Raw genomic sequence first — 27796 nt, forward strand, 5'->3', positions numbered from 1 at the left:
AGTGATCATGCAAGTATCGTTTCCAACTAGAAAGAGAAGTTAATAGGAACATAGGAAGTTGCCAATGCTCTTCCCACAGCAGCTCCATGCTCTGACTTTGTGAAAATGAGATTTATTTTATTTTAACATTCTCATTTGTGAAAATGAGATTTATTATAAGAAAGTTGTCCACGCCAGTGCCAGTAACGTCATTACCCCCATATTGCAGATTGGGAGGCTGTGGTTGAGAAAGAGTGTTTTAGGATAGGTAAAGCTGTGCCTTCGAGTTGGTGCCGACTCCTGGCCACCATAAAGCTCCAGATTCAAGCGAGCCAGCTTCTCTTGCATTCCTCGTACATGTTCCATTTGCTCAATGGAACATTCATTACCTGCTTGACTAACATACTAACAAGCAGAAGGTAGATGATGAAAGGCATCATCTCAAACTAAGCGGGAGGAGGCAATGGTAAACCCCTCCTGTATTCTACCATGGAAAACCACAGGGCTCTGTGGGCGCCAGGAGTCAAAATTGACTTGACGGCACACTTTACTTTACTTACTGTTAACATTGCAGCTTGAGGTGTGAGTCGGAGGCTGATTTGGATTTCTAGCCAAACATCCTCCAATGAAAACATACTTCACAGCAAAGTTTCTTCTAAACTAGCTGGGCTGGGCGCAGAGCATCTGTGCCTCTGGCCAGCTCACCCACCACCACTGTCCCCACTACCACCACCACATAGGCATGGCCAGCTTTCTGGCTGGCTGGCCGGCCGCTCTCCCTCCCCTTCCCCCGCTTCTCCCCCCCCCCACACACACACACTTTCTGGGTTGCAGGCAGACTGAAAAGCTGGCCCGCCACCTCCTTCCACCCCTTCGTCCTGGCAGCCAGCCCAGGACGGCCTGCCACCTTCTCCTGCCTCCTCCTCCCGGCAGGTGGCTGGGCCAGGCCAGCCGCCCCCCGCTGCCTTTTCCTCCCGGCGGCCAGGCCAAGCCGGCCTGCCACCACCTCCTCTGACCAGCTGGCAGCTGGGCTAGGCCAGCCTGTGCCATCACCAATGTCTCCCATTCCCTTCGCTATCCCCAGGTATTTGCTCTCGCGAGAGCTGCGACACATGGGATTAGTGACGGTAGATTTTAAGAGAATTAGATAGATAGATAGTTGCCTTTGAGTCCCTCTGAGCTCAAATCGAGCGTTCATTTGCATGCAGAAGTCTTGACTACATAGAGACGAGACACGATGAGCTTTTAATTGTTGAAGCGCTTTTCTAAAATACTACCTTTAAAATGAAATGGAACTATGTTAGAAAGAAGAGGAACTTTTATCTTTGCTGCTACTTTTTTTGAGCGAGGTGTGAGTGAGGCAGGAGACGCGTTGCGACTCAGCTGCAGTTACACTAAAATCTGAGATTTCTCCCTTGTTTTCCGAAAGCATTTCTTCTACCCCGACAGACGAACAATTCTTTCGTCAAGGAACCCGGAAGTCAGATCTTCTGCTTGAGTCTCTATATAAAGTCTATGCTTGATTCATCCTCCCACTTGCCTGGCTTCCTATGCTTCTCTCCAATCGTCCCCCGCCTTGCCGCAATGGATTTTGGGAGTTCTATTTCCCTTGTTTTGATTAAGTGCCGTCAAGCCGATGCCGACTCTTAGTGACTACATAGATAGATTCTCTTCGGGATAATCTGTTTTCAACTCGACTTTTTAGATCTCTTAGCACTACGATTCCCACAATGCAAAACAACTTCCCGCCTATCACGTGATATGGACACGCTCTCATGTCATGCAGATTTCACAGTATCATGTGATGAGGCGACGTCTTAGTTCCGTAAACACTAGTTTGCGCTTGTGCAAGTCAGAGAAATGCGAAGCGACAGGTAAGGGTAAGTTGGCAAGAAAGTGATCGAGATCTCCGTTGGTTTCTCAGTCAGATTTTATTTGGGAAGAATGCCAGGGGTGCGGCATAGTTCCAGTTCTCCTTCCATTACTGTAAGTGCTAATCAAATAACTATACTACGTCAGGAAATCAGCATTTACTTTTAGAAACAGCGGAGAAAGTTTGAATGTTCTCTGTTTTTCATCCGATGTATCAGCCATATTCTTAAAGGAAATAATGCTGTCTTTTCTAGCAAAATATCGGTTTTAGATTAGATACAATGTCTTGGCAAAAATACAGTAGTCTTTATGGCTAATTCTTTTGTGGCTTTCAGCCTTATCCTTTTAGATTTATAGTACTAGCAAACTAGCCTTCATCACACTTTAATAGCTCACTGCTGTCATTTTCTCAAATCTTTATTTGCAACAATGGCTTTTGAAATGAATATTGGTAAGAATGGAATCTTTTTCTCACAGTATTGCGATATCTCACAATGCTAATAGGGTATCATGGATCCTGTTAGTCCTCATGGCAAACTTTAGAAAAATAGCAATGTTAGTTTGTAGCAAAAGCATGCATGAGTCTGATATCTCCTTAAAGAACAAAAAGTTCATTGTGGCATAAGCTTTTGTGGACTAGAACCCATTTGTCAGATACATAGGGTAGTCTGGAAAACTATTAGGCACAGTGAGAGTGTTGTTAGTCACTTGACATTTTACCTTTTTTATGGCCCTTTTGCTTTTTCTGTAATGCTAATGTGCAGCCTGATGTAGGTTTACTCTGAATTAATTTTAGTTGAGTTCAGTGGGGCTTACTCCTGGGTGAGTGTCGCATCTTAAACCGCCTGTTAAGAGATACAGTGTTAGCATATTTACTTACTTATACGTCCTTTATCTGAGTCTTCCAAGGCCAGAGTACATGGTTATGTTTATCCTCACAACTACCCCGTGAGGTAGGTTAGGCTGAGAGATAAGTGACTGGCCCAGAGTTATGCAGTGAGCTCCTTGTGAAATCCATCCTGTTATTAATATCTGAGGTTTTCATCTTTGAAGATTTTTGCTTCAGAATTGTGTGTGCTATTAAGCACTGAAAAATTGACATATCTTCAACTATAATGCAACTGAAAAATTGACACATCTTCAACTATAATGCAACTTCAACTATAATGCATCACTAAGCATTTTCTGATTTAAAAATTATGGCTGATATGCTGTCAATATATATGTGTGTGTGTGTGTGTTCAACTTCCACTAAATCATTAAAAGGCTCAACTGCCCAAAGGCTACAGCCAATTTGCAAGTTCTGTATACAACAGCTTGGGAGCAAGTCCCCTTGAATGTTGTGGATTACTTTCAGGTTAATGGACATAGAGTTGAGGTTAATGTGGCAACTGATCAAGCAGGCTTTGTGTTGGGAATTCTCTCTGGTAGGAGAAACCCTTTTTCATTATAGCAGAGTGCACAGAGGCACAACACAGCCGAATTTAGTTAGGCATGCGTGTATGCTGAGAGTAAAGTTACTTGGAGCCAGTTCAAAGTTTCAAATCAATATATATGGCATTTATTAAAGAACTCCATTCTAGGTAGGAAAGTGAGGAGTTAGGATCTCTAATCTAGCTAGCTAGCTGGATGCAGATGGATTCTGCATCTCTGCACACATGGTGCAGGGAGAGAGGAGAGCTTGCATGTTGCAAGGTAGTAGGAACAGGAAGAGAAGGGAGAGGAAGTGCGAAGGAAGGAAGTGTCCCTGAGTGTAGCAATCTACATTCCAAAGAGATAGTGTCAGAGCAGTAGAGAAGGGATGACCAATGTCTTGACCCTCTAGCCCTCTGACTCACTAGTCTGTCCTCCACTGTCTTTGAGACAAGAGACAGCGCAAAGTCCTTCACTTCCAACACTTTGGCACAAGTTGCTATGAAGTGGGCTTAAAGTATTCCTGCCATTTTTCAATCAATCATGTTTTTCATTCACTATTTAGATGTATATCCTGATTCCAAACTTGGAGCAGCTCACAAATATATTTTAAAAAATTAAAATTCATCTACCATGTTACTTAGACAAAATAATATTAACAAAACATTCCTTTTTGTTGGCACAGACAATTATTGAATCTTTTTCTCTCCATATTATAGAAAGGTATTAGCTATAGTAGCAACAAATAATCTCTGGAAATGGAAGAGAGAAAAAACAAGAGGAGGAGTCCAAAATCATCTACTTCTCACGTCTCTCAGGTTGTCCACAATAAGAAAAATTCTGTGCCTGCTAGTAAAAGTACAGCATTTTCAAATCCTGCACCGCAGCCAACTTTACAGAGAACAAAGTTTAAAAAGTAAGTGCTCATATCTTCTGTTGGCAATCAAAGGTGGCCATTGAAGTACTGTTCACTAACCTTAGAGTTTTAAAGTAGGAAGAAAATGCTAAGAGATGATTCTGTGATTATCCATACTAGTGCAATTATACTGAAGCCAATATAATTGGTGGGGGTCAAGTGAAGAGGTCATCAAAAACATGTTATTTATATGTTTATCTGTTGTCATTCTGTAGCAAAGAACCCAAGATTATATACAAGCTTTTAATGTTAAACAATAGCAGAACAAAAAGAGGAATAGGATTAGTAACACTAAAGCAGGATAATACTACTGTATTAATTTTAAAATGCCTCAGTAAGTAGAAAAATCTTAAATCTGCAACTAAACTCAATTAAAGAGATTAATAATTACAAAAGGCAGTAGTCCCTGACCCCCAACTAATTCTGTATATGTTATGATTAAATCCATATGATTGCTCATGATTAAATCTCTTATATTCATTCACAGGTTGATTAAATTGCAGCTGTGTGTTTTAAAATTCTTGAGGTCTGAAGAAATGGATTGTTTAATTTTTTTATCATACACATAGTAGTTTGGGTAGTATTTCTCAATGAGATTATTAAAAAAATGAAATGCATCTATTAAGTAAGGGTTTTGAACATATTTCAATGAATGCCTGTCATTGAAGTGGTATCTCCACTTAGTGATTGGGAAAGATCCTTTCTTGGCCACAAGCTCTCTTTCTTCATTATACCAAGTAAAACATTATTTTCTCTTGGTAATGGAAACCAACATCTGGACAAGCTGTTTGCATCATCTGATTGTCCTATCACTGGCTTCATCATTTAATCTATGTACCATTAAAGAGAACACTAGTTTTGCTTATAACATGATGGAGTTAACATACATGTTGTTTTGCCCCATCATGGCTTTCTTTCTAAGGCCTGTCATTATGATGTTCATTCAAATTAACTTGAGGCCAGAGTGTGGCTGTCTAATCTTAACCTCTTTTGCTTAACTATCCCTCAACCCTCGGGGCTTAGGTCCTCTGAAAATAGGATAATTTTCAGTCTTCCTGGAAAAGGGTCTTCTCTCTCCTACTTGCTATGGGCTGTGACCAGGCAAAAGCAGTCATAAAACCGAGGATAATGCACACGGAGCACCAAGCTGACCTAGGCAGGATTCCATCCTTCCTGTCCTCGGAAAGGCTCAGTTATTGTGCTTCCCCTGCCATGTACCTGTCACAGCTAGAAATCCCAAGCCACCGAAGGTATTATACCCTCGCCTTTGTCATGCCCTTCCCTCTGCTGTACTGGAAGGCAAATTCAGAAAGATCCCAATTGCAGATAGACTTCGTCCCTGTGGCACTGGGGAGGTAGAAATGACACAACATGTACTCATTTTTTGCCCCTCTTACAGAGACATTTGGAATAAGCTCATATTTCCCTTATTTCACAAGTACCCTAGCTGCTCAAACCATGTCTATATCTGGCTGCTACTGTCTTCATATACTCTATTTTAACCACTGCTTTTGCATTTTAAACATTCCACTTTTTATATTCCCAGAATTTAGGAATTTTATAGCTATCCTCTTTTCTTTAAGATTAGCCTTTTAATATTATTATTAGCATTTCTATTTAGGTGTCATACTTTGTATACTCTATTTTAACCACTGTTTTGTATTTTATATTATAGCTTTATAGTATTAGAGTAGAAATTTAAAAGAATGTTGTTTTTATGGTTTCATAATTTATTTTAACCATGCTCTACTGCTCTATCTTATGCTGGTCTGTGACTGTAATAAAGATGATGATAATGATGATTCAAATTAACAGCAAGACTGAAAACAGAAAATGGACTTCATCATAGTTGAAAATTCTATTCTATTCTCAGAGGCACAAAAGAAAAAGCCAAACCACCAGGAACAGAAAGCAAAGGGGCACAGGCTGCTCCAATCCAGCACTCATTTCTCACAGATGTCTCAGATGTTCAAGAAATGGAGAAAGGACTTCTGAGTCTTCTGAATGATTTCCACTCTGGCAAACTTCAAGCATTTGGTAATTTTTTCTGTCACCTGCCCTTTCCCCCACCCAAACAAATATTTCTTCTCAGTATAGATATTTCTTGCACGAATGATAAGAATATGATACAGTTTAAAGAGCTGTCCTCTGTCAAACGTTGATGTCACCAGTATGAGGTTGCAGATATTTTACTAAATTCCTCTCTTAAGGCAGAATGGGGAGTTTCTGCTGTAGGGGTCATGGTAGTACTGGCAGATGCAGCATAGATCTATAACAACCTAGCAATCTTTTTTTCTAGCATAAAGCTTCTCCAGACATTCAGAATGTGGCTTAGTCCATCTCTATACCTTTGCTGTGTTCCTTTCAGTGTTCACTTTGCCTCTTAAAAGACTGGGTACCTGTATCTTAACTTCCCAGAGAGAGAGAACAGCTTGAATTGGGGTGTTCTTCCGTGAGGAAAGAACTACTGGAGGGAAAGGGTTATGAACTGCACCCTCCCCCACACAAGAAGTCCCAGTGGGTCTTCTGTTTAAGATTATAGCCTCTGCAGCTGCATTGAAAACAAAATTTGGATAGGAGAGAACTATATCTGACTCAGCATGTGTGACTCAACTTAGCTGTTAGATGCCGTCTTGTCATTGTTTAGTTCCTGTTAAACGATCCTACAAGACAGATTGGACAAATTCATGGATGACAGCTATACTGTCATCCATGAATATGGATGACAATATAGCTGTCATATGGCTATGAGTCTTGATGGTCAGGGTCAGTAATGCCTTTCAATATCATTTTAATCGGAACAACAGCAGGAGATGGGATATCACCATCTCTTTGTGGGCTTTGCAAAGGCTTATGATTGGCTGCTGTGGGAACTTCTTATGAAGTGTGAAGCAGGTGTGAGTCTCTCTTTCTTACAAAGAGATCTTCTGCTGGATTGTCCTGGTATCAAGAACTTGAAATTGTCAAAGACACAGCGAGTCTTTCACTGTTGTGTGAAACATGCTGAAATTAGAAAGCAGGAATGACGGAACAGTGAAAGAAGCACAAGGTATCATCTATGAAAGACTGCTAGTCAAACCTAGGGAAAGACAAGTTTAGGAGAAAAGTTTGGATGACTGCGTATGCTTCTAATGATGGAATTGTAATGAACACCAAACTCTTGGTGATGGCGTAAACTTGTTATATATCTCTGTTATGAATATTCAGTATTTACATTCTCTAATTGAGAAGACCTTTGTGTCTGAGATTCTAATCATTAGCAATGTAACAAATATAAAGATTCAGCATAATAATATTATTAATTTGATTTCTATACCACCCTTCCAAAAATGGCTCAGGGTGGTTTACAAAGAGAAATAACAAACAAATAAGATGGCTCCCTGTCCCCAAAGGGCTCACATTCTAAAAAGAAACACAAGATAGACACCAGCAACAATCATTGGAGGTACTGTGCTGGGGGTGGATAGGGCCAGTTACTCTCCCCCTGCTAAATAAAGAGAATCACCATGGTAAAAGGTGCCTCTTTGCCCAGTTAGCAGGGGATTACAGGAGCAAATGAAAAGGCATTTCTTGAATTAACACCCTTATTCAACTTCACAGTTACATAATTTCCTCATTATGTTTTTCTGATTTATTGGGTAAGGGATATCTTATTTATATGGACATAAGTGGAAAAGGTGGCTGTGCTTGTATTGTTGTCAGACTTTTGACATAAAACCTCTGCAGGTAATGAATGTTCCATTGAGCAAATGGAACATGTACGAGGGATGCAAGAGAAGCTGGCTCGCTTGAATCTGGAGCTTTATGGGGAATTGGAGGAACTCCCTGAAGATAAGAGGAAATTAGCTAGTGACTCCAATCTGGACAGACTGCTCTCAGATGTAAGTATGAACAAAGAAGAGAGCAGTTGCTACGTACTGCTGGATATTTGTGCAGAAGCCCTTAAACTACTGCTCCTTAATCTAACAGAGCTGTAAAACTGGGTCCAGAGTCATTAATGTTTGACCAGTTGTGGGAAACACTCCATTGCTGATTTGAATTAAAGTAGTAGTTTGGTCAAAACTATACTTAATCAGCTTTACTGTACAATTTCAGAATTCCTCTGCTCAAATTCTGAAATTGTACAGTAAAGCTGATTAAGCTTTAATTATTACAAATCTGAGTTTAGTTCTACTGTGATCGTTAAATAGCTGTCATCGAAAATTAATAGCCGAAACAATTTATCAGTAATATTCTAAGTGCAACTCTCTCTATTCCCTTGCGTTGCAGCTGGAAGAACTGAATTCTTCTATGTATCCTTTTTGTGAAATGCCCGGTCCTGGAAAAAAGGGTGTTATTTGCACAAATGGTACATCTCACTTCATACAGACTCTACAGTTTTGCATCATTTTAACAACTCTGCAGATGTTCAGCTGCATAAGTGCTTTTAATGTTTTTTTCCAGCCTGTGAATCTGAAGTCTTTAAAAAAACACCCACAAATAATATTGCATTAGTTATTCTTAAAGTGAGGGGTTCAGTGTGGGAAGAGAGCTAGTCTTGGGGTAGCAAGCATGACTTGTCCCCTTAAGCTAAGCAGGATACACCCTGGTTGCATACGAAAGGGAGACTAGAAGTGTGAGCTCTGTAAGATATCCCCCTTAGGGGATGGAGCCGCTCTGGGAAGAGCAGCTAGGCTCCATGTTCCTTCCCTGGCACCTCCAAGATAGGCATAAGAGAGATTCCTGCCTGCAACCTTGGGAGAAGCCGCTGCCAGTCTGTGTAGACAATACTGAGCGAGATGTACCTATAGTCCGACTCAGTATATGGCAGCTTCCTATGTTCATCTGTGGACTCTGTTGAGGATTTTCAAGATGATGGCAATGGATGTTGAGAACAAATTGTCATATAGCTTGGGGAAGAGTGGGTTATTCCTAGCTGAGGAGCAAGACTGAAAAATGATCTCTGTGCAGAAACAAAAGATATCACTGCTTCTCCTCAGTGTACACCCCCCCATCATTTTGCCATAGTTTGACATTTACCATAAAAATCATGGAAATAACAGCTGTAAGAAAACTGTAATATTTAGTTACTGTAGGAAGAGAATCATCTTCAGTAGTTAGATGTGTAGAAAATATTAAAAGGGGAATGACAATGTTGCTTAAAGAGTTAACCAGGACTGCAGTCCTATGGAATTGGTTGTGAAAAGGCAGATTTCCTGGGCAATCCTGGTCAAACTGCTGTGGCTAAAACACATATTAACCAGGATATCCTGGTTAAATGCAATTTAACCACAACAAAAAACAAGTCATGAAGGCTATATTTCCCCAATATCTTTCTGGACCCTCCTTGTCCAACTACTATCATATCTAACTGCTCCTAGACAGATACACAAGAAAAAATGTAAGGAATCTTTTATATTTCAATCCTATGAAACATAATTCCTTAACTGTTTGTTTCAGACAAAAACTTCATTTAGCAGATGCTCAGGATGTTCCAAATACCAGCACAAGCTAAAATTGCAGTCTTTGTTTGTGGGTTGTGTTTGTTTTGTTTCCTTTCAACCCAGGGTGTCTTCTTCATTTGCAATGGACTTTTTCTTGCTTCTGCAGCAAAGTATTAAAGTGCAAGTGAAAATGTTCACACATTCCTCTTAGTGGATATGAGTGCTGCAACTATATCAGGGTTGGAGTTTAGGTACTAATTGACCATATCTTGCTGCTATGCTTTGTAGTATATTGCCTTATTCAACCTGAAATATTGGAAAAACTTGAAGATGCAGTTTAATGCTCAGTGTTCAGATCAGTTGGGATTTTATTTAAAAATAAGTTCAAATATAACATATTCAGCTTTAAGTTAGTAACAGATTGTAATATAGTTGCCTTCTTTTCCTCAATGTAGACAATCAGTTTGGTGTGATTAATTGACCAGTTAGGCTATTAAATTAGTGTTTAATTTATGTTGGCAATAAAATAATTTCTTTTAAGGTCTATGTGTATTATATTCCTATATGAAACTATGTATACGATTATTGGTTCTTTTTTTTTTTTAGGAATTATCACTACAATTAGCATTGCAATTTAATTGCAAAAAGTATCATTACAATTAGCATTGCAATTTAATGTGTGATCTGATATGCAGTGTTACTGGATTTGTTTGTTTTACACTTTTTTCAATTCAAAAGTAGATCACTACTTAAAAACATTATCCAACATTGGTCTCTTGCTTCCAGTATGAAAGCGCAGGAGTATGCTTCCAGAATGAAAGTGTAGAGAGCAGAGGGAGGCAGAGCATCCCAGAATTGCCCATTTATTAGCACTTTATCTAATTTGGCTTCCACTGTGGTGACTAACACTATTTTCAGATGATTGGCAGAGTGGAACTTCAAAATACAGATACCAGGTGCTTTGCTCTAGAGTACAGGGGTCCCCAATCTGTGGTACTCCAGATGTTGCTGAACTACAACTCCCATCATCCCCAGCCACAATAAATTGTAGCTGAGGATGATGGAAGTTGTAATTCATCAACATCTGGAAGACCACAGGTTGGGAACCCCACTCTAGTCCAAGATAGTCTCTGGCTATTTTTTGAAGATGGTTATTGCCATTACATGTCAGTGATTCCCAAACTGTGGTTTATGTACCTTCAGGGTACTTCAGGGCTTTCCTAGTGGTATTTTGTAATTCCCTGTAGACCAGCAACTTTCTATTCCTGGCCTCTCTTTGCCTGTTGGCTATATATTAAAATGAAGCATCAAGTGCTTCTATTTCCTGGTCACAACCTCAGTCTCATTTCATAGTACCACTTAGTAGCGCTAGTGCTTATACATCATAGGAAGGAAGGAAGGTGTGAGTGAGCCATAGTGCAGAGGGAATGAAGGGGGGAAACAAAGCCAGTCTTGACTGGTCTGGCCTTGTTGTTATCGTCATGTATCTTAGTTTGCTTTGGGAGAGGCTGCCTTGTTTTATTGAGTGTTTGAATCAAACTGAGATTGCAAGATGGAGTATTGACTTAAAACAGCCATACTGAAGTGTAAATACAGTTAAATGAGTGATGAAAACCTGGCAGTAAGTAGTGGATTGTGTCTTGGTGAAAGTTGTTGTGAAGTGTCTCAAACACAGAAATCCAACCAACAATGTGAAAAGCAAAGTGCTGGGAGTCTTGTGACAAGCGTAGAAGCCTTTGGGAACTGAGATTTTGTGAAGCAAGTGAGAAATTTGGCCACTGGTGAATAGCCATGAAACAAAGTGAAAGACCACAAAGGAAAGAAAATAAGGCGATATGCCAAAGAATCCTTAGAGCTAGAATTTTTGTGGACGGCTGATAAACTTGAACCTAAACCTCAATGTGTTCTCTGCTATAAGATTTTGACAACTGATCTCATGGAACCATCTAATCTCAAGTGAGACTTTGAAACCAAACACCAGGAGTTCAGCAACAAGCTGATTGGATTTTTTTCCAGAAAAGATAGAATGTTTCACAGGGCTGAGAAAACAATGCAGTTGGTTGCAATGGGTGGTGAAATGCAGATACTCTTGAGGCTTCATACAGGGTGTGCCTGCTGTCAACGAAGCATAATATAGTCCACATTATTGGAGAAATGCTGAGTTAAGTCCGATACAAAAGTAATGTCGTGTCTCCTGGTATGGGGGAAAACAAGTCAAATAAGCTCCCTCTTTAGGACAACATAGAGTAATGATGATGGACATTTGTTATTGCAGAAAGACTTGGTTGTGAGTAACTGCAATTTCTGAGTCTCAGGAGGGTCTAATCAAAGTTCAGAACTACTGGAATATGAAAAGTGACCTCAACATTCCTTAAATAATACTTCCTAAATCTTTTACAAGTTCTCGTGGTGGTTGATTTTCATCCCCTGAATCTAGGTGTCACTGGTCCTTTTAGGCAATTGTTTTTATCGGGTTAAATATATATTAAATATTTAACTAAAAGGGGAGGAAAAGGAATAGGTCCATTAGGGCTGATTTCTTTGTTCTGGGGTTTTATAGTGTGTGTTTGTTTAAACATGCCAAAGGCTCTCATAGCAAAGATACCTCTGTTAGGACAACCAGTAAAAGTTTAAACGTTTATTAGAAATAGTGCTTTCCTATGTATCCAAAAAGTTTCTCACATATTTTAGTAATCACAGCAATCCTGCAAGGTGGGCCATTATTAATATTAGATAGTGTATACTATGCACAGTTTACACAAACCTGTTTATAATTACTATAATCCTATAAGAGGTCTAAAACAATGTCATTTGCATGCATGAAAGAAAAGCTGCATCATCAATTGTCCTATGCTCTAGATTTTGTTTGTTAGCTCTCAGATCTAATATTTCTGTGTCCATCTTTGGTCTGAATTATTTCAGGGCAATATTGATTACAGGCACAGCAAATTAGTCTGACACCTGTTTTGACCTATGCAAACTATGATATTGCAAGGATAGTTCAGCAGATGTGCATATAGTCAAGAACTATTCTACACAGTATTGATTCCGTGTGGCAAAATTCTCTGTGGTGACCTTTTTTGTAGTACTTCTTGTTTTGCTGAGAATACTGATGAGGTGTTTGTGCTGCAGCACTGGATGTTTGTTTATTTATTTATTGTTAAATTTTTATACAACCTCATTAAAATAATCTCAAGGCTGTTTACAAAACATTTAAAACAATATAAGACCATAAAAACTACACAATAAGGATTAAAATGGAATATAAAAAGACAAATCTAAAAGTTTTAATTTTGTGCCCTTCTTTCCTGCTACATCTCTTTGCAACCCCCAAAATGCCACTACTGAAGGTCAGGCAACTTTCCAGAATGGCATGTGATGTAGCTACGGCTAAGTGTACATGAAACCTTCCTGCATGAAGGTCTTCTGATTTCAGTTTTCTCAAGGGGTTCTTTGGATCCAAGGCAATGCTCTTAACTTGGTAGCTGCTTTCTTGTATCTCATCCTTCAAGAGTGAATTATTGTTGCAGCAAACTACAGGCTGCTTCACAGTATTGCAATGGAGCATATTCATGTCTTCAGTCATATTCTACTAAGTCCATGCCACTGTTTACATTTCGGTTGGCTGTGGGCAGTAAATCTAAGAGTTATCACCAATGTTATCTGTAATAGGGATTCCCAGATGTTTACTAGAATTCCCAGTTACAGTTGTCTTTAGCTGGGGATTATGGGAGTTGTAGTCAACAACATCTGGGAATCCCTGTTGCAAGAAGCACTGGTTGTCACCCGTTTCCTCCCCTGCCCTGTGCAGTTCTCCCGTGCCTTTAGCAGTTGCAGATTTCAATACCAGATTGAAATCAACAGGCGATCTATCACTGAACTTCAGAAAAGGCTTCACCTGCTGATTTTTGTTAAATGCATGGGAGCCCTGCAAGCAAAAAAGTGGCAAAGAAGTGTAGCTGACTGGCAACCATGCTACTCAGCCACTGAAATCCAAGGGACTGTTCCAGTGTAAGCATCATTGGAATTAGCCCCCCCCCCCCTTTCAAATCAGTCCTGCCTCCGCCAGCTTTGGCTGTAAGCCGAGAGTGCATTTTGTTGTGCAGTTTGGTTTCTATGGAGATGCAGGGAAGTGTTGACCTTCAGCCAATCCTGCTGCAGTTCTAGCTCTCAGCAGAGCTCTAGTGGTCTCTCAGAGAGGAAAACAGAACTCTCTTCCCTTGAGGTAAAGTAACCAACATTCTTCTGACAACTTATTTTTTAAAAATTGGGCAGGGGTGATAATACAAACATTGCTTGTTTGAATTTGTATCACTGTTCTAGGAAGTGCAAGAGTCGATATTTTCTAACCCTTCCTTAGACTCAGCTGACTGAAACATGGTTGGCTCCAGAAGAAGAGTGAATCAAGATTAATTGTATGCTTTGCATGATTTCACTGTAATAATCCTAATTCCAAGGATAATTGGCAAAGTTATTTGGAGGTTAATAATGGACAAATTTGAGAGGTGTGATGGAAATAACTTCTGAGGTGAGAAAATGTGCTAGCTTTTAAATGTAAATGTGATTGATTTACAATATTTCTATCCTACTCTTCAGGTAAAAGCCTGTTGAGGCAATTAACAAAATGTGCTGATAGATGTAAGCAACGACTCTTGAGCATATAAACCTAGTTTCACAAAACACAACTGCGACTTCATAGCTTCAAGAAAGACCGTTAGCATTCATTTCTATGACATGTTTGAACAGATGTATCTCACTACCATAGTTTCTAATCTTTCTGCCAAATTACAGCAAATAATATTAATTGACGAAGCACTGAATAACTGCTCCCGCAACCCAAAGAGGTTTTGTGTCCTGGCTGTTGTTGTTATTATTATTACATTTTCTATCCCGCTCTTCCTCCAAGAAGCACAGAGTGGTGTACTACATACTTAAGTTTCTCCTCACAACAACCCTGTGAAGTAGGTTAGGCTGAGAGAGAAGTGACTGGCCCAGAGTCACCCAGCAAGTATCATGGCTGAATGGGGATTTGAACTCATCTCCCCGGTCCTAGTCCAGCACTCTAACCACTATACCACGCAGGCTCTCTCAATTAAAAACATTAAAAAGGTAGAGGAAAGCAGTGACACTTAATACAAGACAGAATATGGAAGATAATGTGCTCATATGCTTACCCTGGAGATAGTTCATAGTACAGTATGTTCTACTTTCAAAAGCTTTTTAAACCCACCAACTTAGTTTGCTGCATTTCAATCCAAGCCTTGGTCCTGCTGCATCACAACTTTGCTGTTCACTCTGCTTGCCTTCCCATCCTTTGACTGCATGTATGAAGTACCTCACTGATATAAACTGTCTATTTAAAAATATATACATGACAAAGGAGCAAGAGTAGGAGAATCTGCGAGCCAATAGGCCAGTAAAATAGAATGTACAGTCCAATTCTGTATGTACAGTCCTATGTTCTCTAGGACTATTGTGATTTGGATGCATATCCATATTAAATTCTAAACCCAAAGCTTACTCTCCAGGAAAGAGTCACACCTCTCTTCTGATTCCAGGAGACCTCTAACAGGAGCGTGCTGAAAGTGTAACTGACTCATTGACTGAGGAAACTTGTGTATAACAGAAATATTGACTGAGGAAGCTTCCACAATGACTACAGTTTCCATAGCACACACACCACATGGTGTTAAACAGTGGCATTTGGAGAGCTTAGGGCTCCTTGCAGGAAACACAATGAATCCCAAGCAAAATCTGACTACAGAAATCATGCCTTTGCGCTTCAGTGCTTGGACACCAATTGAAAATAAATATCTTAACAAGCAGGTAAGATAATGTTTGTTGACATCCAGTAATATGCTTAAATCCATGTGCTCTTTGCCCCACATCTTGATCACTCCTTATATAGCTTACATAGAGCCGGGTCTCATGATCAGTGAGACCTGGTTTGGTGAGCTGAGTGGAGAGAACGGACTAAGCCCACTCTCCCCACAGACGATCACAGTGGGAGCCCTGGGCGGCCAGATCGGCCGCCCACAGGACTGCCGGCTCCATGATGGAGCCGGCGGGGGCTGGGGAGAGCGGGGGCCAATCGGCCTCCAAAAGCTCCAGCATGACCTGTGCGAGCGCGCAGGGCATGCTGGTGAGACCCCCGGAGCCGGTAGGCGGCTTTTTGCCTCCCCTCCGGCGGTCTCCTTGTGAGTAGCCGCGCTGCGGAGCTGCACCGCAGCTACTCAGGATTTAAAAAAAAATGGGTTTGCAGAGCGCTCGCTCCGCAAACCTGGTTTTAGGGGAGGGGTACTTGAGTGGGTTACCCACTCTATAACCACCGGGCTCGCAGCCACGCCCAGTGTTTCACACGATTGCAGAAAATCGGGCTAGCAGAGGCTAGCTTGATTTTCTGCTATCGTGTGAATAGCCACATAGAGTTGTATCCTAAGGTTTCTTTCCTCCAGAGGAGTCCCCTAATGCTTTCCCTGCATTATGTATTGATCATATGTAATTGTATTTTAAACAGAGAATACGCACATGGTGGCAAAATAAACAAATACTTGGAGAAAGGCCATAATTACGTGAAGAAGCACATGCTTTTCATGCAGAAGGTTCCAGTTTCAATTCCTGGCATTTCCACGTAGGACTGTGAAAAGCTCTTCTGAAAAGCTGATGCCAGTCAGTGTAGACAATACTGAGCTAAATGAAACAATGGCCTGACTTGGTAAAAGGCAGCTTCCTATGTAATCCTACTTCCATATGATAGTGTCACAGCAGCCCAGTTGTGCATGCCAGTTGGTGCCCTCAGCCCTCATAATTTGATGTGACAGAAGTTCTATCCATGCCCCATCCCTGCTTGGCCTCAAGTAAGGAGGTGTCAAGCTTTGTTGCAAATGCTGACTGCCCTATTTTGGCACTCACCAACTTAGGACATACCTGCAATCATGGCACCTGCAGATCAGCATTCGTCTGAGGCATAATTAGCCTATGGCAGGAGTTTGAACCTGTGGTACTTCAGATGTTGCTGAACTACAACTCCCATAATTCCGGCTACAATTTATTGTGGTTGGGCATGATGGGTATTGTATTTAAGCAATATCTGGAGTACAACAGGTTGGGAACTCCCGGCCTATGGTATCTACATCATAACATAAACCTACTTTGTATCATCAGTACTTAGAACTTGTGAAAATGAGTGTAGGCTAGTGATACAATGCTGTCAGTTATGTGGCCATTATATGGCATGGTAAATTTCTCTTGAGCTGCTCTTCCCTATTGCAAAAATTGGTTTAATGGAAATCTTGATTATTTTCAGTATGAAATATTAGCAAAGTATTGTTTTATTCCTGCTCTAGAATTGTAGAATTCCCCACAACTTTTAAAGAGGGGTGGGCAGCCGGGAGCAGGGCATCTGGAAGCCATTCGTTATACTGAAGTGCAAGTATGTTTGTTCTCTCAACTAAAATTCTGTCCCATGTGAGCACAGACTATAGTTCAGATTCTGGAAGAGATGGTCACGTGCCTATAGTTAATTACACATTTATTGCATGACCATTGGTCAGTTCAAAAAAAAAAAGTTACAAGAACTAAAAGCAAAGTAAACAAAAATTAAAAAAAAAAGGTTAAAATAACTACATTATTATCAATGCCAGGTAGCCAGGAGAGTTTTCTTCAACTTTTTATTATTTAATTATTTTTATTTTATTTTATATCCTGCTTTTCCTCCAAGGAGTCCAGAGAGGTGTACTACATACTTAAGTTTCTCCTCAAAACAACCCTGTGAAGTAGGTTAGGCTGAGAGAGAAGTGACTGGCCCAGAGTCACCCAGCAAGTATCATAGCTGAATGGGGATTTGAACTTGGGTCTCCCTGGTCCTAGTCCATCACTCTAACCACTACACCACGCTGGTGTAGCAGTATCCCTGTATTCAGGCAAGAACTTACAATTTAAAAAGTAATGCAGCATATCATCCTTTTGAGAGTTAGCACATCCACATATAGTGGATTCTGGAATAATTCTGAGCCTCTTCAAGTTCCAATAGTTTGTGCACTGCATGAAATTCAGCAACCTGACCTGATGCCAAATAGAAGTGAGTTAATGCAAACCTAAGACAGATGTTGCTATAATTATCCCTCGATGGTGCCTTTCTATTTGATCAAACTATATCCATTTTCTTTTAATTAAGACTGAAATTTTGGGATATCATGATTATTTTTTTCCTTAGTCTATAACTCATATATAGGGTAGGAGGAAGGGAAACTCCTCTGGTATGTGCTTAGCCTTTGTTGGAGGAAAAAGAAACAATGAATATATGCTTTTATTGAAGTGAGTTTTTTCTTTTAAAAAAACTTTTATTTCAGCATCTGAATTGTGAAGCTTGTTGCCTTTGCCAGCAATTAGAAAACACTGTTCACAGTATGAATCAGGATTGACAGCCCCTGAATTTAGGCAACCACATCAGAAACCCAAAGGATGCAAGTTAGCCATCATAAATCAGGATGGCTTGGTCTCACTGAAAATACTTAGAGAATGCATGTGTAGCGTGGATCACTTCCCATCATAGCATAATGATGTCTCCAACACTCTAGGATTACGGGAAGTGTGGCCACACATAGTTGTCCTTGACTTGTTATGTTTATTGGTCTGAGAACCACAAATTGTTCAAGTGTAGATACACTCTCAAAGGAAATATTGTAATGCCCAATGTCAGTGTGGTGTATGACCTCCTTAGAACTGTTGGGAAAGAGGCTAATTGCTTGCTTTTGAGGCAGTGGGAAAAGAAACACTGAGAAGACTTTGTCAGGACTCTGTTCTTGTGTGGGAGATGCACTTCTTTGAGATTCCCAAAGGAGAGCTGGTCTTGTGGTAGCAAGCATGACTTGTCCCCTTAGCTAAGCAGGGTCCGCCCTGATTGCATATGAAAGGGAGACTAGAAGTGTGAGCACTGTAAGATATTCCCCTCAGGATGGAACTGCTCTGAGAAGAGCATCTAGGTTCCAGGTTCCCACCCTGGCTTCTCCAAGATAGGGCTGAGAGAGATTCCTGCCTGCAACCTTGGAGAAGCCGCTGCCAGTCTGTGAAGACAATACTGAGCTAGATAGACCAATGGTCTGACTCAGTATATGGCAGCTTCCTATGTAAGGGATATATAGGGGGGAAACAGTCTATATTTAAGGGTTAAAAGATAAGTGCCCTGGGAAACACTGCATAGTTTCAGAAAACATTAACAGTTGAAGGATCACTCACCTAATGAGGAAATTTTTTAAGAAGCTGGGCTGGTTCAAATAGGGTAGTGGAGATGAAGCAAGAAAGTGATGGAAAGAAAATCCTGACTGCTGAGTTTGTGTGTGCAATATAATTTTATTCCCCCCCCCCCCGAAAAGTAGCCATGCTATTCTGTTGTGGCAGAAATAGCAGTCTTGTGTTAAAGATGCTTTAATGGCTGCTATGTATGTGGCATGAGCTTTTTGGACTAGAGTCTATTGTCACATGCATGAAGTCTTGTCCACACTTGGCAGATATATACATAAGGGTTTTGAGGGGATGGGGTGGAATAGTGGGACCAACAAGCCATGAAATTGAAGGGTTAGACAAGATGAGAACAGACTGACCTCACAACAGCAGTAATTGTGACAGACTTATCTTTCTAGCTATGCTATGCCAATTGAACACCTGTAGAGTTGGCACCAGAGTGCCAGTGAAGTCCAAACTGAATAGAATGCAAATTGGTTGTAATACCTAGTTTAGCAATTTCACACTGCGGCTTTTCTTTGAAGTCTGTTGTTGGAATACAAGACAATGTGCACATAAATCTGGTGTTAAAAATAGCATCATTCAGAAGGACATGCCAAGACAGTGCTGCTGATCCTAAAATTGCCACACCTCAGTGAAAAAACATAGAGAGGCTCTACTGTGAAATTGCTGACCTAGAATTTAACAGTCAATCTGGTACCATACATCTGGTCTTAAAGCTTGGTTTTGTTAGGAGGTGGCACTCTTCTTATCCAATCATGTTTGTTCAGAAGTTCTTCCCACTGAGTTCAATCATGAGTTCATGGCTTACTTCTGTGATTACAGTCTTCAGAGGAGAAAAGAGGACTGAAAGGTTAGATTTAATGACAGTGACATCTAAAATAAGGGGTCTTCAGCATTCTGAGTTATAAGCTGCAACTTCCTGGAGCAGGTTTAAAATGTGTGAAAAATGGAATGTGACCTAGCCATTTTAGAGGACCATCAGGCTATCCAGCATCTGTTCTGGCACTGGAGAGAGAACTTTAAGAGCAAGAACATAAAATAATGGTTTCAGTTCCAGATACTGGAAGAGCCTAGTCTGTGAGGTCATGCACATGACTTTGCCAGAGAGGGTGGGTTGGCTGCGGGAAAGGCAGGAGCTTGCCTGCCTTCCCTAGCAGATGAGTGTCCACTGTCTTCTCTGCTGCATCGCGTGCTCACATGAGCAGTGGTGCAACAAAGAGAAATGCTGGGAGTAAGAGGATATCTGCCTCCCACATCCCAGGGTGCCCCAGTGCATGCACATGCTGCTCTTTCCCCCCTGGCTCACTGCCATAGATGGTGGCAGGCGAGGGGGAAGCTGTTTAACCCAGCGGCAACTGCCAGCCAAGGTTAAGTGAACCATAGGTTTGCTTAACCTCGGCTAAACTCCAGGTTAAGAAGTGGGGCTTGGCATAGGGGTAGCACTGGAAGTGATTTCGCTTCCAGCACTTCACATACACAGCTCAACCCAGGCTGGGCTGGTCTAGTCTGGGTTAGGCTGTGTGTGAGAATACCCTTATGGGCCATTCACATGACTGGGCAGGTGGCGGGGATGGATGGAGGGAAAGGCTGGTCCAACTCACCTTCCCACCACACCCCGCCAGACCAGTGCTGAAATGTTGCTGGGAGCAAGTACATGCTCCTGGGACTCTGAAGACCAGAACGATGCCACAATGTACTGCATAACATGTGTGGTGTATTGGGAGATTCCCCCAGGAGACAGGTGCTCTTAGCCAGGGGCGTAGCTAGCCTACCAGTGGCCTGTGTGCAGCTGCGGCAGGTGCTCCAATAGCCCCGCCCCCTGCATCTGACATCAGACGCAGGGGATAGCCACGCCCCCACATCTGACATCAGACATGGGGGCGTGGTCTGGCTCCTGAACGGAGCCTTGAGGCTCCGTTCGGGATCAGATTAAGCTGCAGCAGTTTAACTGCTGAAGGGGCCGCGCGGCCCCTTCGGCAGTTAGATGAAGCCTGGTGCTGCGTTCACAGCGCAGCCCAGGAGCGGCTCTTCCCTGCAGGGAAGAGCTGCTTCTGGGCTGCGTTGAGAATGCAGCACCAGTCTTAGCTCCTGAAGGGGCCGCGCGGCCCCCGCTCAGGAGCTAAACTACCACCCCCGCATCTGACGTCAGACACGGGGGGCGTGGTGAGGCTGCTCTCGCGGGCCCTGATTTGCCACCGGCCCGGGGTCTTTGAATCCGTTTGCCCAGTGGTGGCTCCGCCCCTGCTCTTAGCTCTAGGTGCCTGTCTCTGTGTCTGCTGGGGCGGAATGTAGCCCTAGTGAACACATGATCCTGGCACACCAGTTCAGCACTCACTCAAGCCATTTATCCTGGCTAAAAGCCGGGTTAAAATGACCCTGCCCTGCCGTTTCTCTCATACAGCCTAACCTAGGCTGGACTTCCCTATCCTGGGTTAGGGCGCGTGTGAGAACAGCCTCTTAGTGTATTGCTGAATTGTGCTCTGAGAGAAACCTGCTGTTTCTGTTTAGCTTTTTCAAGAAAGAGTCAGGCTTATAAGCCACTGGTTTGACCTTTGGACGGATAAGCAGCGCAAGCAGTTCCTCCACTGGATACTGATGAAATGCAATAAGTCACAATTGAAGTAAGTGAGTCACAAGTTCTTTCCTATGGTGTCTTCTTGGTTTTTCTTTAAAGGGAAGTAGATTACATAAGGATACCACTCTTACAAATGACTCTGTAACCCAAGCAAATTCACTTGTATCTCTTCAGGGTCCAATGTGGTAATCAGCTGGTGTTCACATAGGCTCCAACTGCTCCTGTTTACCAGGAACAGTCTCTCTTTTCTGGAATCTGCCTGGTAAACTTGTCCCTATTTTTCCTACTGGGGATGCCTTGTTCAGTCTGGTTTTTTTCCACATGTTGCTAGGGTTGTCATTCTAGAGTAGTCACATAAGTTGAGAGAGTTGTCCCATCAGCATTGCTAGCACTGGGCACAGGAGGCACTTGCTGCCTGCTCCACCATCCTAATTTACACAAAGATGGTGGCGAGGAGATGGTGGCAAGGAAGCATGCACTAGGCTGGCAGTCACTCCCCATCACTGTCTGTTCCATGGTTGAGCCTTTGTCTTCCCCCACTCCATGCACTTGTAATGGCAAGAGGGAGCAATGGAGTAGAGTGCCTTCTCCCCACTTGCTCTCCATCTCTTCCCTTTCCATTTGCACACAAGGGGGAGACAATTGCACAGAAAGCTTTCTAGGGGCGGCCCAAGTTATTTTGGCACCTGACGGCAAAGTGCAAAATGCTGCCTTGCCCATGCTCCTAGTGAGGGCAGGCTCTTTTCAGAATCAATGCATGCAAGGTTTGAAAGTACTTGGGGGTTCAGGGAAGGTTGCTAGCAGCCTCTTCTTTTCTCAACGTCTTCCTGCAAGCTTTGTGAGGAGTGTGAGAAGAACATGTAGATAAACTGCTGTGGGCTTCCATGGGAAGAGTCAGTGCATAGTAAAATAGAAGCGTTTCAAGCTGATTGATGTAACTTGTAACATCACAGTCATAGGGAACCTTGTGGGCCCCCTGAGGATAATCCTTTCGGATTTTTGTTCCTGGTTATGAGAGTTGGTGTAGCATAGTGGCTAGGAGACTAATCAGGAAGTCACTTGTTTGGATCTCACCTTGGTCATGAACCCACTAGGCAGCCTTAGGTAAGCCTCTCCCTTGTGCACACAGACCCCACATTTGCAATCCTTACAGGCTCGCTGTAAGGATTACAAGACAGTACATGTAAAACATTTTGAACCCTTGAAAGTGTGACTACAAACACTAAGTATTATAGTTCCTGAAAGAGGGCAAGCAGCTGGTCAACAAGCAGAACTTCAATAAAAGCATAATAAATGTTGATGCTTGGGGTCAACTTGTTTCTCTCGTCTATTTCACAGGTTTGCTGAGACGTGGTTTGTTGAAAATATCCCAGTGACCAAAGTGGACTTTACCAGCTTGCTGCCACGTTTCATATCACTGTACATATTTTCCTTTCTCAGCCCCAAAGATCTGTGTGCAGCAGCCCAAGTCAACTGGCACTGGAAGTTCTTAACAGAACAGGTAAGCTGGGAGTGCCTCTAATCTTTCTGCTGCTAAGTACAGAGAATCCAAGTATCCTTTTATAATAATCACAAAATATTATATGTTATTTTAATATAATCATAATAAAGCCATGTGCATAAGTTGTAGTAATACTGTGCATAAGTTGATTGCCCCATACCCCAAGAAGACACAAGACACAAAGGTACTGGTGTAAACGAGGGCCACAATTTATTTATTTAAACCTCAGAAGAACTTAATTAATGAGCAGGGATTGGCTCTCCACCCCTACAGTGTTTGTATCTATAGGCATGCCCCACCAGGGCATGTCTCCCCTATAGCCTAGGGGATGCACCAGGGCTCCAGGCAGCCCCAATGCTCTAGAGCAGGAGCTGCCCATCTTAGCCGGCCTAATGCCAGGCTTCTGCCATAGCAGCACCCCCCAGTCACTGTCTAGCCATTCCGGGGAGCTTAGCCTGACAGAGTAGATTGATCCAGGCCAGGCCTCCCTGAGCCGCCCAGCCTCTAGGAAGTTGACCTGTCTGAGCTATAGCCAAACGCTTACCTACAGGTGCTCACCGACCTCAGACGTTATCCCAAACCGCACTGTACCTGCCAAATTGTGACCAATGAAGGAATGCGTTACTACCTAACTAATGTCAGTCCAGTCCAGAGCAAGCGATAAAGGACACGCACCACAGGCCAATCAGGTGTGCGCCCCCCAAATTCCTGCCCGGCCAGCTTGCACCCAGACAGTACCAAGGGAGGGAGGGTACCTGTCTGTGCCTCCGATGAGTGGAATGAAGCTTGGAGACGCTGAGACGGACTGGTGGACCCTAGCCCCACCCCCGTACAGGCAGGCCAGCCAATTAGGCTTCGCCTGCGTTCTGTGCTTCTTTGCAGGGGGACAGAGGCAAAGCAGCTACGCCACCCACTCAGGTGGCAAGCAACTTAATTGTGCATAAGTAGTAGTAATATTTAATAATTAATAATACTTAGGCTATGCCTATCAAGTTTATCAACTCGAGAGTGGCCTAGAAATACAGTAAAGTAGTGTACTAAGCTGCAAAAGAAAACAAAACCTATATGGATTCAACAATATATGCGAGCATTAACAGAGAATCCAAGTATCATATACTGGTTTTAATATAACTAGCCGACCCCGCACAGAGCATCTGTGCGCTCCTTGGGGCCGGCTGTTTCCCCCTCCCTCTCCCTCCTGCCCGGTCTGTCCTCCCCCCCCCGCCCAGCCCCACACTCTCTTACCTTCCCCCTTCCATTTCTCCCCCTCCCCCTCACCTGCACAGAGTCCTGGCAGGCAGCCAAAAAGGATCCCTCCACCACCATTCCTGCTCCCGGGCGTGAACAGGAAAGCCCCGCCACCTGTTTCCCTCCCGGGGCTGCGCCCCATGACCCGTTTCCCTCCTGTCCCAGGCTGCAACAGGCATGGTGGCTCTGCCCCACCACCCGTTACCACTCACCCGCCTCTGGCGGCGCCCAGGCCAGTGCCAGTCCATCCCACTGCCTCCCACCTCCCCCCCCGGCCCGCTTCTCCCCCCACTGTGGTTTCTGGCCTGGCGGCCCAGCCGCCTCCTCTCCTTGGCAGTTGGGCCCGCTGCCACCTCCTTGCTGCTGCTGCCTCCTTGCCATGGCCGGGCCCACCCCTCCCCAACGCAGCTGCCCCAACACAGCTGCTGCTGCCATATCTCCCTTACCCGGGAGGGCCTGCCCTGCCATCCCACCACCTCCTCCCAGCCTAGGCTTTTCCGCTGCCTCCCCCTTACTCAGGACGGCCAGACCTGCCATCCCGCCGCTGCCTCCTGCCCCTGGCGGACAGGCTGTGCTTTGCTGCTGCTGCCCCCGCCACCTCCCCGTTACCTGGGACGGCCAAGACAGCCGTCCTGCCGGCAGCGGCCAGCCAAGCCTGCCTCCTCAGCCCATTTTGCGGCCCGCCGCCACCATCCTCCGCCATCTTTTTTTTTCAAACTCTCGCCCAATGCCAAGAGAGTTCCGTCGCCAAATTCAGGACACACATGCTGGCTAAGTGTATTAAATATATAGATCATAATAAATCCATGTGTTTAAAAGACTGTGCAGTTACATAAGTTGCAATAATACTGGAACAATACAAATAGATCTGTGCGTTTCAATGAAATTTATACAGAATTATTAAAACTGTCTCTCTAGCCAACTGAAAAGAGAGTTCATTTCTAAGGTATCATATTGCTGTACAATGGTAGAAGTGCAATTGGATATGCCCAAGATGAATAATTTTGCCAACAGCTGATGTGTCCTACATTCTTGCCATAAGCGTTTTGACTCTGTTGAGTCTTCATCAGTGGCAGTTTTCAGGAGAATCTGAAGGGAGAAGCTAACAGCTCAACCCTCGTGTTGGGTAGACACCACTAGTAGGAAGAAATCCTCCAGTCTAGAAAACTACCACTGAAGAAGACTCAACAGAGTCAAAACACTTATGGCGAGAATATAGGATTCATTAGATGTTGGCAAAATTATTACATGAGACTTTATCTTGGGAATATCCACTTAAACTTCTCCTGTTTTACCAGCAATAAGAAATCTTCAAAATGAACTCTCTTTTCACTTGGATATAGAGACTATTTTAATGATTATTTGTATACATTTTATTAAAACATACAGATCTATTTGTATTGATCCAGTATTATTACAACTTATGTAATTCCACAGTCTTTTAAATACATGGCTTTATTATGATTATATTAAAACAACAGTATATGATACTTGGATTCTCTGTTAATGTTTGCATATACTGTTGAATCCATATAGGTTTTCTTTTCTTTTTGCTGCTTAGTACACTAAGGGGTACTTGCTGTATTTCCAGGTCACTTTCAAGCTGATAAAATTTGACAGGCATAGCCTAAGACATTTTGGCACCAGAGGCCAAAAAACATCCCTCAAAAGTCTACATTGTACTTAACCCCACTACCATCCACATAGTACAACCCCCAAATCCATCAGAGTCAGAAAGATAGGCTGGCTCTGGAAATCAGAAATCTTGCACTGTGTTAAAAACAACGTAGTCACAGTTTGGCACAGATCGATTTCCACAGATCAAGCCCATTGATTTCAATTAAGTCAAGTGCATCTAAGTCTGCACTCTAATGTAGTCACTGTGTAGCATCATTTTCCAGCTTTATGGCATCAAGGATACACTGTATTCAGCCTGCACGCTATTGCCATGCTAATAATGGGCAATAATTTCATCATGATCTATCAGACAGGTATCGTGGAATGGAATGGGTGGAATGGAGAAGCAATAGAAACTGGGAAAGTATCGTCACTTTTCAAATGTTTGTCTCTTCTGTCTCCTCCCCACATTACGCACCTTGGCATTACATTAAAACGAAACTGATGCTTCTCAACTCACCTTGAGACTCTGATTAAACCCAGGTTCTCAAAGTTAGAAATATATTTGGTTTCTTTTAACCTGAGCAGATGGATTTACATGTGTGATCCCATAGCCCGATCCTGATCCCTAAATCCTGGTATTGTTGCAAGACCAAACCAGGCCAATTGATACTTCTTCTTTTTAATGAAATCTCAGATTTTACTATTATTTGATGTTTCAATCATGGCTCCTTTTTTTATTTTTTTAAAGTAAACACTTGTATTTACTTTTCTTGTTAAAGGATTGTTTGTGGATGCCAAAATGCATCCGGTTTGGATGGTTTCTACTCTACACTCCTGCACAAAATGAATACAGTGCTTGGAAGCAACATTATATTGCTTGTGCAATTGAAATGGATTACTTAACACCCAGGGAAGCCACTGAAATGTATGGGACTCTCAATGAACATAATACAGAAACTGAGGAACAAATGGAAAGACTTCATGACAAATATCTACGAAAAATTATGAGAGAAAAACTAGCACTGTACAGGAGTAAGTTTGATGAAATTATGACTGTAATTATTGAAAAAGGAGAATACCAGTCATATGAAAAGATTAAACATTTTGTTGTAGTGAAATAAAATAGCAAACATTTGTGTGTGTTAATTCCAGCATGCAGAAAAGAATTAAAGCAGTGAATGTTCAGTTATATGATGGATCTTGTTTCTTCACACACATAGCAAAGTCATAAAAATGTTAGGGCACAGCCACCAGATTCTTCCTGCATATGCCTTCTGTTTATAATGAATGGGACTTAAGCAAGAGCATGGATGTACTCTTGCACAGCTCCCACTCATTTCTATGGGGCATGAACAAGAGTCATTTCAGTGGATTGTCCCTTAGTTTTGAATAGTGAATGATGTTCAGCAAATGCTTCTCATATTTTGACAGTTTCCTCTTATAGCTGTGATTCCCTCTTAATGGACTGGGACTTGCTATGGAACCACCTAATGGCGCAGGGGCGAAAATAACTTGCCTAGGGAGCAAGAGGTTGCTGGTTCAAATCCCTGCTGGCATGTTTCCCAGAATATGGGTAACACCTATATCGGGCAGCAGCAATCTAGGAAGATGCTGAAAGGCATCATCTCATACTGTGCAGGGGGAGGCAATGGTAAATCCCTCCTCTATTCTACCAAAGAAAATCACAGGCCTCTGTGGTCACCGGGAGTCGAAATTGACTTGACCCCACAACTTTAGGGTGATGCAGTAATCCCAAACAAAGGAAGTATTCAATTTCTGGATTACTTAAATAAATGGTTTGGAAACAGTTCTCATATTAAATCAGCCTATGGCAAATACAACAGTATAAGATCGCAAGTTTTCAGGGTGGAGTAAGTGTGTGTGTGGGGAGGGTGGGTAATTCAGTGCAAAAATTAGTATATTGGATTTCCCTACAAATTGACATTATTATAATTATAATAAAGTACTGAAGGGATAATTGAACAACTTGCACCAGTATTTAG

The 27796-nt window shown here is 42.4% G+C and overlaps 2 protein-coding genes across 12 annotated transcripts in view; both read left to right on the plus strand.

Moving 5' to 3' along the window:
• The first annotated feature begins 1573 nt into the window (after window positions 1-1573).
• CCDC28A (coiled-coil domain containing 28A) lies at window positions 1574-10147 on the plus strand. Of its 3 annotated transcripts, none has more exons than XM_053289369.1 (6): window positions 1574-1965; window positions 3984-4180; window positions 6054-6217; window positions 7907-8061; window positions 8450-8472; window positions 9620-10147. In XM_053289369.1, the coding sequence occupies exons 2-6, from the start codon at window positions 4023-4025 to the stop codon at window positions 9672-9674; spliced, it is 555 nt and encodes a 184-aa protein (XP_053145344.1). In that variant the 5' UTR covers window positions 1574-1965; window positions 3984-4022; the 3' UTR covers window positions 9675-10147. The 3 variants fall into 3 exon arrangements, with proteins under 3 accessions (XP_053145344.1, XP_053145356.1, XP_053145333.1); XM_053289381.1 differs by having other exon boundaries at window positions 1574-1853; XM_053289358.1 differs by having other exon boundaries at window positions 1575-1859.
• Window positions 10148-13764: 3617 nt separating this feature from the next.
• Window positions 13765-27796, plus strand: part of ECT2L (epithelial cell transforming 2 like) — a 64631-nt gene continuing 50599 nt past the window's right edge. For 6 of the 9 annotated variants that reach the window (XR_008314862.1, XR_008314870.1, XR_008314860.1 and 3 more), the window contains exons 1-6: window positions 13765-13828; window positions 13927-14131; window positions 15162-15429; window positions 21358-21470; window positions 22763-22925; window positions 26573-26825. Coding sequence is in view for 2 of the 9 variants with exons in the window: in XM_053289396.1 (XP_053145371.1) it covers window positions 15256-15429; window positions 21358-21470; window positions 22763-22925; window positions 26573-26825 (703 nt within the window). In the remaining 7 variants the exon portion in view is untranslated. The remainder of the gene's footprint in view (window positions 13829-13926; window positions 14132-15161; window positions 15430-21357; window positions 21471-22762; window positions 22926-26572; window positions 26826-27796) is intronic. The other 3 variants (XR_008314876.1, XR_008314868.1, XR_008314881.1) reach the window with 3 other exon arrangements.

The sequence above is a fragment of the Hemicordylus capensis genome, chromosome 1 (assembly GCF_027244095.1).
Source record: "Hemicordylus capensis ecotype Gifberg chromosome 1, rHemCap1.1.pri, whole genome shotgun sequence".
Classification (NCBI taxonomy): Eukaryota; Metazoa; Chordata; class Lepidosauria; order Squamata; family Cordylidae; genus Hemicordylus; species Hemicordylus capensis.

What these genes read in the sequence shown, in the direction of transcription:
- CCDC28A (XM_053289369.1), top strand. Translation starts at nt 4,023, where the DNA reads ATGGAAGAGAGAAAAAACAAGAGGAGGAGTCCAAAATCATCTACTTCT. An exon ending in TGGCAAACTTCAAGCATTTG is followed by an intron (nt 6,218 to 7,906) that starts GTAATTTTTTCT and finishes AAACCTCTGCAG; the next exon opens with GTAATGAATGTTCCATTGAG. An exon ending in GAAGAACTGAATTCTTCTAT is followed by an intron (nt 8,473 to 9,619) that starts GTATCCTTTTTG and finishes TGTTTGTTTCAG; the next exon opens with ACAAAAACTTCATTTAGCAG.